Raw genomic sequence first — 13042 nt, 5'->3', positions numbered from 1 at the left:
TCATCACAGCCCAAACTACTTTTTACTGAGTTTATATTGGTGCTGGATTGGAAACAATGGGGGGGCTGCAGGAATTGTATGGCTGTTAGTGTTAGCTTTGTGGTTTCCTCTCAATCAGTCAAATAACCAGCATGAGATGTCTGCTAAGAACCATCAATATCTGTCGCATCTAAAATCCCTTCTGATTAGCACAGCCTCCCCACAGTGTTGTTGGCAAGAGAAAGAAAGTGAAGATGTGCTGCTGTTACATTAAAACCGTACTTTCTCCGGAATGCATAGTGATTAAATTAAATTGTCCAGGGGAGTTTCAAGCAGACCCATTTTGGAGAAATTGTTTTTTCGCTTTCATTATGATATCCGCTAATTCTCTCCTTAGCTGGTTACAGGCCACGGATATTGAGTATTATTGGACCAAGTCCCTCTGACAAGCAGCTAGATTGAATGGATGAGTATCCAGAGGGGAAGGCTGTTAACCGCACCAAAGAGAGAGAGTCAAGAGACTGCAGTCGTTACAGTTAACTCTTGTTAGAATAAGCTCTTGTTTGAATTAGCTCTTGTTTGAATTAGCTCTTGAAGCCGACTGTGGGATGCATCATGGTTAGCGAAGTCCGGCATGCTGAATTATCAGTGGCTGAAGATGTTGTTCTGCGGTCATCCAGTGCAATGACTCTTCCTTTATTGGGATTGTTTCCTAAGTCTGTTCTTTCCAAACCAGTCAATGCACGATTTAATTTTCTGATAAGGGCCGTAGGTCACTTCATTTTCCACAGTGGTGGCCAGAAAGTAGCACATTATGTCACTCAGAAATTACAGCAGAGCAGACATGTTTGGTAAAAGCTGTACACACTGTATGTCCTGAGCTTAACTATATAATTTGGTGTGAAACTACACAAATGCCTCTTTAAAATTTGACCATTGTATTATTTTTGGTTCACATGAAGCTTTGAAATCATTCCAAGGGAAACTGAGATTCATTGGTCAATGAATTGATTAGTTTTTCTCAAGTGATCTGGCACATCTGTCCAGATTAATTTCATGACTCACACTGAAAATCAATACACACACTTACAGAGGCCTCCTTATACTTCAGATGACTTCTTTTACACATAATGAATTGACTGCTGCGTGAAAAATGTAGCAGTTAACATTGTGTGTATTGTGTGCTGTATGCTTTACTAATCCTGCTGACATCAATATGATAGATATTGAGCACATGGCCTGTTAATGTGACACAGTGGCAAACTGAAACGAAATGTGAAACTTGTATAGAATTTCTGTTTAGTGTTTTAAAAAAAATATATGTGTGTAGTTTTGTACTTTTTACAAAATGTATGAAAACGTATTTATTAAGAGTTTGGATGGCTGTGGTAACTGTTGAGAGCATGGACCTTAGTTTGGATAAATGTGCCAAATCACTAGAGAGAAAAAAAAAACATCTACAGTGGATTTGCATTCAGACTGTTGAGGTACAGCAAGGTTAGTACCTGACATAGCAAAAATAAATCTCCCTTTGCTCCAGACTAGCTCTTACACTCATGACACACATTGGGTTAAACTATTTGGGATTGGAGAACCATTTACATCACATTGCCAAGCCTAGAGCCTGAATCCATATCTGAATTACATATAGATATTTTTACTATCAGAGACCCTGACCTATAGGAAAATCTCCTTTTAGCTCTGCAGGAGGTGGTTAGACAATCAAGAGACGTTCCAATCAATCAACCACCAACTGGCATCGGCAAATATTTCTAAATGAAATTAATGATCACCCTACTCTAATACTCCAATCAGATTTTTTTAGTGTGCCATTTGCATAGGGCAATGATACACTTGGCAATTTTTTGGAAAACATAAAATGTTAACAATAAAGGCAACAGATAAAGGGTAAAATGTAACACAGAATCACAAATGTATTCAAATGTTTTCTGGCACCAGCGTGTTTCATTGTCATTATAGCGGCGATGCTGAGGCAGCCCCTTGAGCGCTGTAGTCATCAGAGTTGCATCACTGCCAGCAAGCAGCGTGTTGCATTGGCTTTCATTGTCCACAGGAGAGAAAAAATGAACCCTCTGAGCCAAAACGCATAGGCCTTTGATTCTATCTTTAATCTAGTTGTTAGAACGCTATTAAAGATTAGTGAATGAATTTTTTTTTTTCAAGAGAGATCTGGCCAAAAAAGGAGCATAAAATGTCACAGACAAACAACATACAGTAATGTACACAACCAAAAGTACAATTCATTTCACATTGTTGGTATGCGAGTGCAAAGTCTAAATTTGTTATGAATGCTCAAAAGCCAGTAGTCCAGTATCAATCCAGCAAGCTCAGGTCAATCATGGACACCTTACTACCTGCCTTAAGATGCTTTAAATATGTTTCATTTTGATAAAGAAGGGTGCTTGAAGATTTTTATTCATCATGCCTTTGGATTGAGCAATTGTTTATTTTCTAAACCTTTAACTCAAGCAGTCTTTTTACCGTCCCTGTGTGAGGGCATTATGTAGGACTCTTAGTTATTATATTACGCAACATGGTTATCTTAATTTTCTTGGTTATATGTGTTGTATCTGAACTTTTGTGACCTAGAAAGAGTTGGTGTGCCAACAACTCATTTCTGCACTGTACTGGATTAACATCTCTCTCTCTCTCTCTCTCTCTCTCTCTCTCTCTCTCTCTCTCTCTCTCTTTCTCTCTCTCTCTCTCTCTCTCTCCCTATGCCTCTCTCTCCCTATGCCTCTCTCTCTTCCAACAGATGGCTAATAAATCATTTACCCAAATAAATTATTCATTCTGGCCAAAGAGCAAACATTTAGTTAACTGACACATAAACCAATATGCAGGCTAACACTTAGATAACTGATACACATAAAGCCGGACCAGTATCTTAGACTCAGTATATTGATATATGGGGCACTGACTTTTCATCTTGCATAACAACTTGAACGTAGGGGGTTCAGTGTGGGTATATGTGTGTGTGTGTGTGTGTGTGTGAGAGAGAGAGACAGAGAGAGAGAGAGAGTGAGAGAGAGCAAGAGGGAGAGATGAGAAGGGGGAGTAAAAAATGAGAGAGCACACTGTGGGAGGCAGAGAGGCTTATATCAACTAAACCAACCAGAGCAGCGCAGTGTAGGAGTTCCTCAACACAATTCCTCACTCAGTCAAGACAATCCGCTGCTCGCGCACACACACACACACACACACACACACACACACACACACACCACCCACTGTACTGCAGCCCCCAGAGCATTCCTTGAATTTTACTGTCCTGCAGAATTCAGAGGTCGTCTTAAAGGGGAAATATAAGATCAGACTAGTCCAGTGTAGCTGCAAGATCTTGGGTCCGAACGCGATCCGTTCAAAACCTTGGAGGAAATCTTGAGTATGTATTGTGTGGCAAGAAGCGGCTGTTCGAGGACAGGGTCTGATGCAATGTCTTCCTCCTTGAGCATATATACAAAACAGATAGATGGTGAAAATCAATATTCAAAAGTTTGATTTTGTTGTTAAAATCAACTTAGAATGCCTCAGAAACAAGAAAACTCAATGTCCAGGTGAAGGATGGTCTGTTTAGCCACCAGGTCACCTTGCTGCCAAATACACTCTAAAGCAAAATTCACATCTGTTATTCCAACCATCATGGATAGCTCAGTCAGTATTTGAGAAGATGCACAACTCCCTCCCTCCCTGGCCTATTTCCGAACATTTACAAAGTCATTGAGATCATCAATGAAAGAGACAAGTTGAATTTTCTTTTTCAAGAATTTATTTAATGTGCATATTACAGTATTGCATTCAACATTCTCTATATACACAGTTTTGCCTCGGGGCGAGACTGCCCTTGAAAGTTGAAGGATAAATTTCACATTCACATTTTTATTTGAGTTGTTAAAAATTCACTCATGAATGTGACTTCTGAGTCACTGTGAGCCTATAACCAGAGGATTCTTTGCAGTGCGTTCTGGGTGAGAAAAATAGAGCGTTTTTTGATCAGAGAACAACTGAGTACGCAGCCTGAAACTATAGGAAATGTTGGCACCAGGCAGCCAGCAGTAGGAGCCCACACAGACCATGCATCAACAAAAAGTAAAACAATATCGTAAACAACCATCAAGCGGTTGGGGACAGAGAGCGTTGGAAATGGCACCATCCTCTTCTGTAAGGCCTGCTGCCAGTTTCCAGCAGGGGGAAAGAAGTTAAAACAAATCTTAGTGGTAAAAATGTGAGGGTTTGGTTGCCAATATACAATGTAAATGTGTTATTTCATAGTTCAATAAAATTGCCCCTAAAAAGGATGAAGCTACCCCTAAAATCTATTTGAGTTGCAAACTCAATCCTGCAGTACTGGTAGTATCTTTGTACACTACATTTTATCAGGAATAGATCCATCCACCACTTGATGCAGAACCATCCATTTGCATGCAACTCACTACTACTATCCCATGGCATGGTTTGTTTTTTTTGTTTTTTTTGCACTGCTGGACTCTCCGCTACTGATGCAACCTACTGCAAGCCAGACTGCTAGATTGTACATGCTGACTGTGTATATATGGTGTGTCTACTGTGTATTGTATATCTTGTACTGTCTCCTTGCACTGAATGTGAATCCTGTTGTCCCTACACACTGTAAGCTAACATATATATATGCTCAAGATCAAAGTAATCCAGCGCACACCGGGATTGTTCAAATCGACTTTTTTAGTTTAATTCATATAAAATATTGGGGCGAACAACGCGTTTCGCATTGTGGCTTCTTCAGGTTCGCTCTAGCTGCACCCTGGATGAGTAGCATGGCTGTGCACAAGGGCACCCATAGTTTTTCATACATATATATATGCTCCTTATGTTATGATGTGAGTCAATATGTTCCTGCACCAAAATCACCAAGACTACATTCCTTGTACTTGGTAAATAGCGTAATCTGATTCTGATTTCTCTGTCTAAATAACACATGCTGTACAGTTAATATTCTTATAATAGTGGATGTGCGCTCACATCATATTAGTTTGCTGCTTGACAGTGACACGGGGCATAAGTCACAACGTTATCAGTATCATGGCATGGCGGTTGTCATGACAGATTTGTCACGCAGTGGGAGCTGTCATTACTGCAGGGTATGTCAATGTTACTCACTTATCAAGGCTGACAACTCGGACCAGGGGATAAGCTCAGTTCACTGCAGTGGATATCTCACATAATGCCTGCAGATAAGAGCAGGGTGAGGGAAGCTGTTTTGCTGCAGTGAAATGTGTAACGCTTTGACAGCTCCCGGTGACTAAAGGTGACTATTTTAGCGTGTGGTTATACCAGGAAGCTGTAGGTGTGTGTTGTCTGTGGCATCAATTAAAGCGCTCATAAAGTGGCCTCCAGGATTCAGCTGTCAGTCAAACCCCCTGACTTTTCTCCCTGTACTTTTCCAACAATAACACAGGTTTCCTGTACATATCAAAGGTTTGCCTTGACCCTCCATGTTGAGTAATGTAAAACAGTTTTACCTGGGTATGTGTGTGTGTGTGTGTGTGAGAGAGAGAGAGCGATACAGAGAGAGAGAGAGAGAGAGAAAGGAAAGAGGGGGCGAGAAAGAAACCAGGATGTCCACTGACTAACGGTGAACTAAATGAGGAGGCCATTTTTAGACCCTCCATCCCCTCGTCTCCATAACAACTAAAGAGCAGCCAGGACTGACTAATGGTTTGGTGAAAGATGGAGAGCTGGAGGAAGAGGGGGATGAGATGACAGAGGTGGGCGGGGGGGGAGCAGAAAGAGTGATAGGGAAGAAGAAGAGAGAGAGAGGGAGGGAAGGGAGAGAGATAAAGTAGGGCGAAGAAGAGTGGAGAAAAAGGGATGGGACCGAGGTGAAAAGGGGAGGGAGCAAATCCGAAAAGGAAGAGGTAGAGCCAGAGAGAGGTGTGAGGCTATGTGAGGCTCAGGAGGATAATTCCATTTCTATATTTGTGTGGATGATGGTGAGCTATTTTAATCTCTCTCTCTCTCTCCCTCTCTCTCTCTATCATCTCTTAATTAAATCAGATGACACCCCATGTCTCCCAACACTACGGATGTGACTAATTCTCACCACTTTACCACAGGAATGTAATTGGGTCTGTGTTTCTGTGCTTCCCGCTGTGTGTTGCTCAAATATGAAATCATCTTACAGCAAATTATGTGAAGGTGGTATGGGAACACTTTATGTAAATCGCTGTATGTGTACGCTGAGGATACAAAATACACTCTTCGTAAAATTTGAGCTGCACCCTTTTTACACAATTCCACGTCTCAGTCGCCTTAGAAATTGTTATTTAATTTGTTTCATCCCCTTCATCTACGTCTCCTCTTCATTATTGAAGTGGATTTGATCGGTGAAATCAATAAGGGATCATAGCTTTCAGCTGCATTCACCTGGTCAGTCAATTTCATGGAAAGAGCAGTTATTTTGGATGTATCTGTTCGTAAGTTGAAGTTATGGAGTCGAGAATCGGCGGATCTTTTGAACCTCTGACTTCAAGGTTGAGAGAAAAAAAGCTGCTCCTTTCTCTCTTTGGCAACAAAGTTCCCTCCACTGCCTTTCTTCTTTTTACCATATTTCTCCATCTCTGTCTTTCACCCGCTAGGCATCCAGCTGAGAGGAGATAAATGTGTGTTCAGGTCAGTGGAGAAAAATGGAGAGTCGGAGAGAGAAAGAGAGGCGCAATTATAGCTGGAAGGCGAGAAATGAGCGAGAGGGAAGAGAGTAAAAGGACCCAAGGAAGGCAGGTTGAAGGATAGGTGGAGGGAGAAAGGTGTGTACAGGGAAAAAGAGAGAGGTGTTTATAGAGAGGGGAAAGGAGAGGAGTAACAAGATCAAGCGAGAGAAAGGGGAAGGTGGGAGAGCGGACTAACGAGGAAGCGAGGAGGGAGGTCACCAGAGTTTCTCTCTCTCTTTCCCATCAGTCTGAGGCTGAAGGCCACAGAGGTGCGTTTAGAGGGAGGGGAGAGACGGGAGAGAAAAGACACAAACAAAGTAAAAATGGAACTTTTTGAAGGACTTTTGTTTTGGTGTGTGAGCGTGTGTGTGTGTGTGTGTGTGTCGGGTCGATGTGTGTCCGCGACGTGCGTGTCTGCGCATGTGTTTGTCTGTGAGCTTCATGTCTCTCCAGCCTAAGGGTGTCCTGCCTCCCCTTGATGGAGCTGCTTTCTTTGTTCTCCTCCTAAATAGCAGTTGTCACAGCCGTCCTCCCACACACAGGGAAACAGCCAAAAGCCCCAAAAAGCACGCCTGTTGTTTTCTCTCTCTCTCTCTGTCTTCACCGCCTGCTGGTGTAGACCCTCACGTTCTCACACTCCGTATCTAACCACTGCAGCCATCCTCCAGCCATGTGTCTTAGCGTGTGTGTGTGTGTGTGTGTGTGTGTGTGTGCATGCAAGAGAGAGTCTTAACATAGCTTTGTGTAGCATATAGAATACTGTTTCAATCAAGGTGTGCATCTGTAAAACAATAGCGGTTCTTTTCTGTCTCTCTGTCCTGTGTGTGTGTGTGTGTGTGTGTGTGTGTGTGTGTGTGTGTGTGTAGGATCCTGGCCACAGCAGGGGCACATATGAACATTCCTGTAGACCTGAGGACTCTGAGGGCAGTACGAGTGCTGAGGCCCCTCAAACTGGTGTCAGGCATTCCCAGTGAGTATTACGCACCACCAGCTCAGTATCTTATGGCAGGAGTGGGCAGTTCTCCCTGCAGTGTTGTTTTCTTCTGCTGAAACTGCAGGAGGGATGAAAGGGTTTTTGAAGAATACCAAGGCCAATCATTTTGGATGAAGCCGCCTATGGTTGATATGTTGCACCAATATTCACTATCTTTAAATTTGACTATTTTCATGCTCAAAAAAGTGCAAGTATCCAGTGTATCCCCCAGAAATGTATATTTGGCTGGGTGGAAAAGCCTTTAGACCATCATGGGACACTACAACTCTTCACTGAAAGCCAGACTAATGAAATTCTTTTAGGTGGGTTAGAGCTGTTTAAGGCAGGGTGATTCATCTCACCTGTTCAGTGCTACATAGATGAAACTCTGAGATGCATTATTGCATGAATTCATTTACAAACAAACAAACAAACAAATAAAATGTGCAAAGAAAATCAAATTTCATCACCTCCATCATATTGGAAGTGGAAGACACTGACATCCAATATCTAATAAAAGGCCAATATCGTATCATGTATATATTTTATAATATTGGGTATTTGTAAGTATGCATACATAATGTTTTTTTTTCTTTTACTTTTATAATATATGTTGAAAACTCAATAAACATATTGTTTATTGATAATAATAACCTTTATACAAATAAAGGTTATTATTATTATTGTTGTTAAAAAACATATTGTTGAGGAAAAAAAAAAAAAGGCTAAAAAAAAATATCGGCTCAATATATCGGTCTAACCCTAGATGTACAGTAGACATAAGAGAGAAATACCTTTAGAGATTTAATCTTATACGTGTGGAAGTAATGGGTCTACAAAACATTTTTCTTTACCACAAATTTATTTTCATTTGACTTTTTTAGTCACTGTAGCGAGATGTTACATCATTCAAACAAATATCATGACCAGAATCTTATAGAGCTTTGTTGTTTTTACGTTAGCTCTGTTGGTCACTGTGCGCTTTCCCTCCAGGCCTGCAGATCGTCCTGAAGTCTATCATGAAGGCCATGGTTCCTCTGCTGCAGATCGGCCTGCTGCTCTTCTTTGCCATCCTCATGTTTGCCATCATCGGCCTGGAGTTCTACAGCGGCAGGCTGCACAGTACCTGCACCCCGCAGCTGGGAATACTGGGTACAAACATGCTTCATAACTTGTGTAGTGCACCACACTGGCATGCTGCCATATACCCACAAGCATACTTAAATACATGCACAGCCTATATACATACTGTATATACACACATGTACATCCATACATTAAGTACATACATGTATACATACCTGAGTTTGACTATTAATTCATGTTACCAGTAAAGACTGAAGCTAAGCAGAATTTTAGACAAGACAGAAACGGGAAAAAAAAAATCTGTTATATTTCTGTGAAGTACTTTGTAACTCCGGTTTTGAAAGGTGCTATATACATAAAGATTTACTTTCTTACTTACTTATGTCACAGTGCCCTAGAAAGACGGTAATGATGATAAAAGGGAACATTTCTGAATTTGATATTACACATTTGCCCACACACACACACAGATGCACACAATGATCATTTTGTGCCAGACCACTCCATTCATTATGACAGGCAATACTTACATCCTGTGATTGCCATTTCTCTGATAGTCTTCATCTTCGGCCAAGTGGAGTTTATTTAACTTGATTTGCATAAACAGAAAATTGAAAACAGAAAACACCTCTTCCACACACAGATTGTGTGGATAAAGTAAGAGGGAGCACTATATACTTTGTAGAAAGGAACCACAACAGTGATAAAAGCACAGACACAAAAATGAGTGTAAACTGTTGCTGTTGTTATTGTTGTGTAATTGTCTGTGTGTGTGTGTGTGTGTGTGTGTGTGTGTGTGGTGTGTGTTCAGCTCTTCAGGTAAGGCTACTGTCATAATCACACACACACACACACACACACATATACACACATAGACACACATACACACACACATACACAATAGCATTCCAGGCTGCACCTGGAGACTTGATCAAGCCAAACCTGCAGCGTTGTCCTGTATAATTAAAGCCAACAATACAGCATGCTACAATGGCTCATTGTAGATTCACGGTTGTCATTAACCTCTGAGCTGCTCCCATCACGCTGAAGTTGAATGGGCTGCAAGATAACACAGACTCTCTGTCACTAAATGATCAGGTTACTATTCACAGAGGAACTCTGGTCCCCCATTGTTTAACAGAGAGGTTTCTTCACTTGTTTAGTCGGTAATCCATCTCATTCTTAATATCTGACACTTGAATGTCTCAAGGCTTTTGCCGACAAGGCTTTTCTGAAGGCACTGTCTGAGAATTTACATCAACAATGCAATGCAATGACGAACAGTTCAACTCTAGAGCAACGCTGATGGGCAACACTGGCTGAGATGTTGCCTCAGTGTTATTACCAGTGGTGGAAAAAGTACTCAAATCCTTTACTTAAGTAAAAGTAGGGAGTTTAAACTCTAACAATGCAAGATATTTTATGAACTTTTCATATGTTGTGCATGTAAAACCTTATTCTGCAAAGTAACTAGTAACTACAGCCGTCAGATAAAAAGTCCAATATTTCCCTCTGAAATGTAGTGGAGTAAAAGTATGAAGTCTCACAAAATGGACATACTCAAGTAAAGTGCCGGTACCTCAAAGTACAGTAGTTGAGTAAATGTATTTAGTTACCTTCCACCTCTGGTTATTGTAATGATTACATAGGAACATCTTGCTGCCAGGGAACATTGTAATGCATTTTTGAACCTTGGTCTCAGTTTGTTGTTTGTTGTTGGGATGTTGCCCTAATAATTGCCTTGTGTATCACAAGCTTTACTGAACTTCTGTCTGTCATTTTTCCTTCCATCCGCCTGTGTGTTCAGAAAACGAGACGGTGGACTCCTCTGAGTCTGAGTTCCCCTGCGGCGTGCGGCGGTGTCCGGCCAAGTACAACTGCAGTGACACCTGGATCGGCCCTAATGACGGCATTACCCAGTTTGACAACATCCTGTTCGCTGTGCTCACTGTCTTCCAGTGTATCACTATGGAGGGATGGACCACTGTACTCTATAACGTAAGACAGCTCACACACATGCACAAACACACACACACACACACACACACACACAGAATGTCAGTCATAATCTTTTGCTGGATAGCTGCAAATCATTGAGGTGTAACAGTGTTTTGTTACAATTTAGACCCCATTAACCCTAATGAACTAGAGCGGCTTTGGCTCCCACACACTGATGCTGACTGACTGGATCTCTGCAACCCTTCCATCCCTCCTTCTCTCTCAGGCTGTCTGCCTAGGGACGGACAATTAGATTTGGTGAAGCAGTGTGTGGGGGTTTAGGTGGTTTGGGGTAACAGGGTTGTGATTTTAGTGTTGACACTGCAGAGCGTTATGCGGATTCCTGCTTTTCTCTCAGCTCGACTCTCAGCTTTTCATTTGTATTCCATTGGACTTTAGAAATGTATAACCCTGTGTGTCGGGACACCTGAACAGAATACTGATTGGGCTGTCCACCTACTAGTTATGAAATATGGCAGCCTTCAATATCTCTCAGAATAAAGATTTAATCTGGAATCTATATGACGTGTACATTTTTGTTATATATGCATATGAGCTTGAAGAGTTTGAATTGGAGATGAAAAAAGGTCTGTTTTACTTTCATCACTATGAATATTAGAAATGTAAACAATCATTTTTTAGCCTCAAAATACATAGAATACATATTATTATACGTACATCATTTTTCGCTTTCATATAGTAAAGCATAGTGTCAGTCTTTAAGGTCAGACAATTAATTTCAGAGTGGAAAATATAAATACTTATATAATACATATATATAATAACCGGTATTGGGGTGGTGACTCTGTTTCAACAGGGGGCACCTCACTGCAGTTATGGAGCAGACCGTTAGGTGTGTTATTTTCTGTGCATGCAAGGCAAATGTAGCAGATAACTTCACATTGAGCTTCTCCGAAAGTCTGCCCTAACCAGATCTCAAAATGTGTCTTTATTCTTCTGTGTTCATGTGATGCATTAAATAATTATTACATCAATGGACCCCATGGGCATAAAGTTTACCAGCCTCCCTGACTGACATCATTCAGTCCTCCCGGTCCATCCTACAGTGCAATACAAGTATTTTTAAATCAGAATAGACAGCTGAACCAGAAATGTTGTTGCTGTTGCTTTGATTGACTAAGAGGACTGAATGATGCAAATTGAAATAATTCTTTGAAATGCCTCAAATTGACTCAAAAAGATGAATAGTGAAAATGAGTACCATGCTGTATGTCACATTGCTTTTCACAGAGACATTTGTTCGGGCGATGAGTGTTTAAACTAACTACATGATTCTCCTCTGTAGAGGAATGTCAGGCTGGAAGGTGGTGTGTGCTTCATTAGCTGCTATGTCAGAGTGAAAACAGCAGACAGATACAGCAGGTAGACAGGCAGACAGACAGTTTGATAGACGGGGAAACAGACACACAAGCCAGGCAGTGGCACCATCTGCTAATTTGATCTAGCCCTTGCCTGCATGACCGCCCAACAAATCAAGTCCAATCATGTTCACCTCTGGTTGTAACCAAGCAGAATGACCTGCTCCTGCTCAGACAGTAATATTGTACAAAATCCTGCTCTTGTGAAATCATCGGAAAAGCATTTTGAGACAAACAAGCGTGGCAAATCCGTGTTTACATAAGGCAAGGGAAGGATTTTTTGGGGTTTTTTTGGGGAAATTCACTCATGAATCTTTCTTTCCTTTTTGCTATATTGTTTTTACAGGTGGCTCCAGCTTGTTTCAACTCAGCTTATCTCAGTGAAGAGGCAGTTACAGACATACACACACAAACATACACACACACACACACACACACAGACAGACACACAGACGTACACACACAGACGTACACACACAGATGCCAACTGTTGTGCCAGGCTAAAATTTGCGGTCGCCTGCTCTTTCAGTTCTTTATTGAGATAGATGAAGGCAGATGATTTTCCAGAGTGATTGTATTATGTTTCCTTAAGTGATGCTGAATGGGCTTTACTGATGAACGAGGAAAGACGCAGGAAAGGGAGGGAATGAATGACATGCTGCTGCTGCTGTTGAACAGGATCTGCTGACCCTTAAAACCTGCTCTAATAATGTTTACTGTTACATGGTCAGTTTAGCAATTTAACATGCACATACAGAGTAATATAGACACGCACTTTATGAACACCTGAATATGTTCACACAGATAAATATACACACAAAACATAAAAAAACTCATATTTACTTTCTCAAGCTCAAGGTGCTGAAGTAAAGCAGTGATGTAATGTGTTGTTTCTATATTGGTTTCATACAGTATCTCTC

General features: G+C 41.2%; 1 protein-coding gene across 1 annotated transcript in view; it reads left to right on the top strand.

Moving 5' to 3' along the window:
• LOC139651123 (voltage-dependent R-type calcium channel subunit alpha-1E) overlaps nt 1-13042 on the top strand; it is a 63629-nt gene that overhangs the window by 16837 nt on the left and 33750 nt on the right. The window contains exons 4-6 of the mRNA XM_071527975.1: nt 7553-7656; nt 8653-8811; nt 10553-10743. Of these exons, the coding sequence (XP_071384076.1) occupies nt 7553-7656; nt 8653-8811; nt 10553-10743 (454 nt within the window). The remainder of the gene's footprint in view (nt 1-7552; nt 7657-8652; nt 8812-10552; nt 10744-13042) is intronic.

Source organism: Centroberyx affinis, unplaced genomic scaffold, assembly GCF_046629955.1.
Source record: "Centroberyx affinis isolate AG114_WGS23_722 - 3 ecotype Tasmania unplaced genomic scaffold, CSIRO-AGI_Caff_v1 ptg001598l_1, whole genome shotgun sequence".
In the NCBI taxonomy this organism is placed as follows: Eukaryota; Metazoa; Chordata; class Actinopteri; order Beryciformes; family Berycidae; genus Centroberyx; species Centroberyx affinis.
Note: the sequence above shows the minus strand (reverse complement) of the source record. Positions and strands in the feature narration are given on the sequence as shown.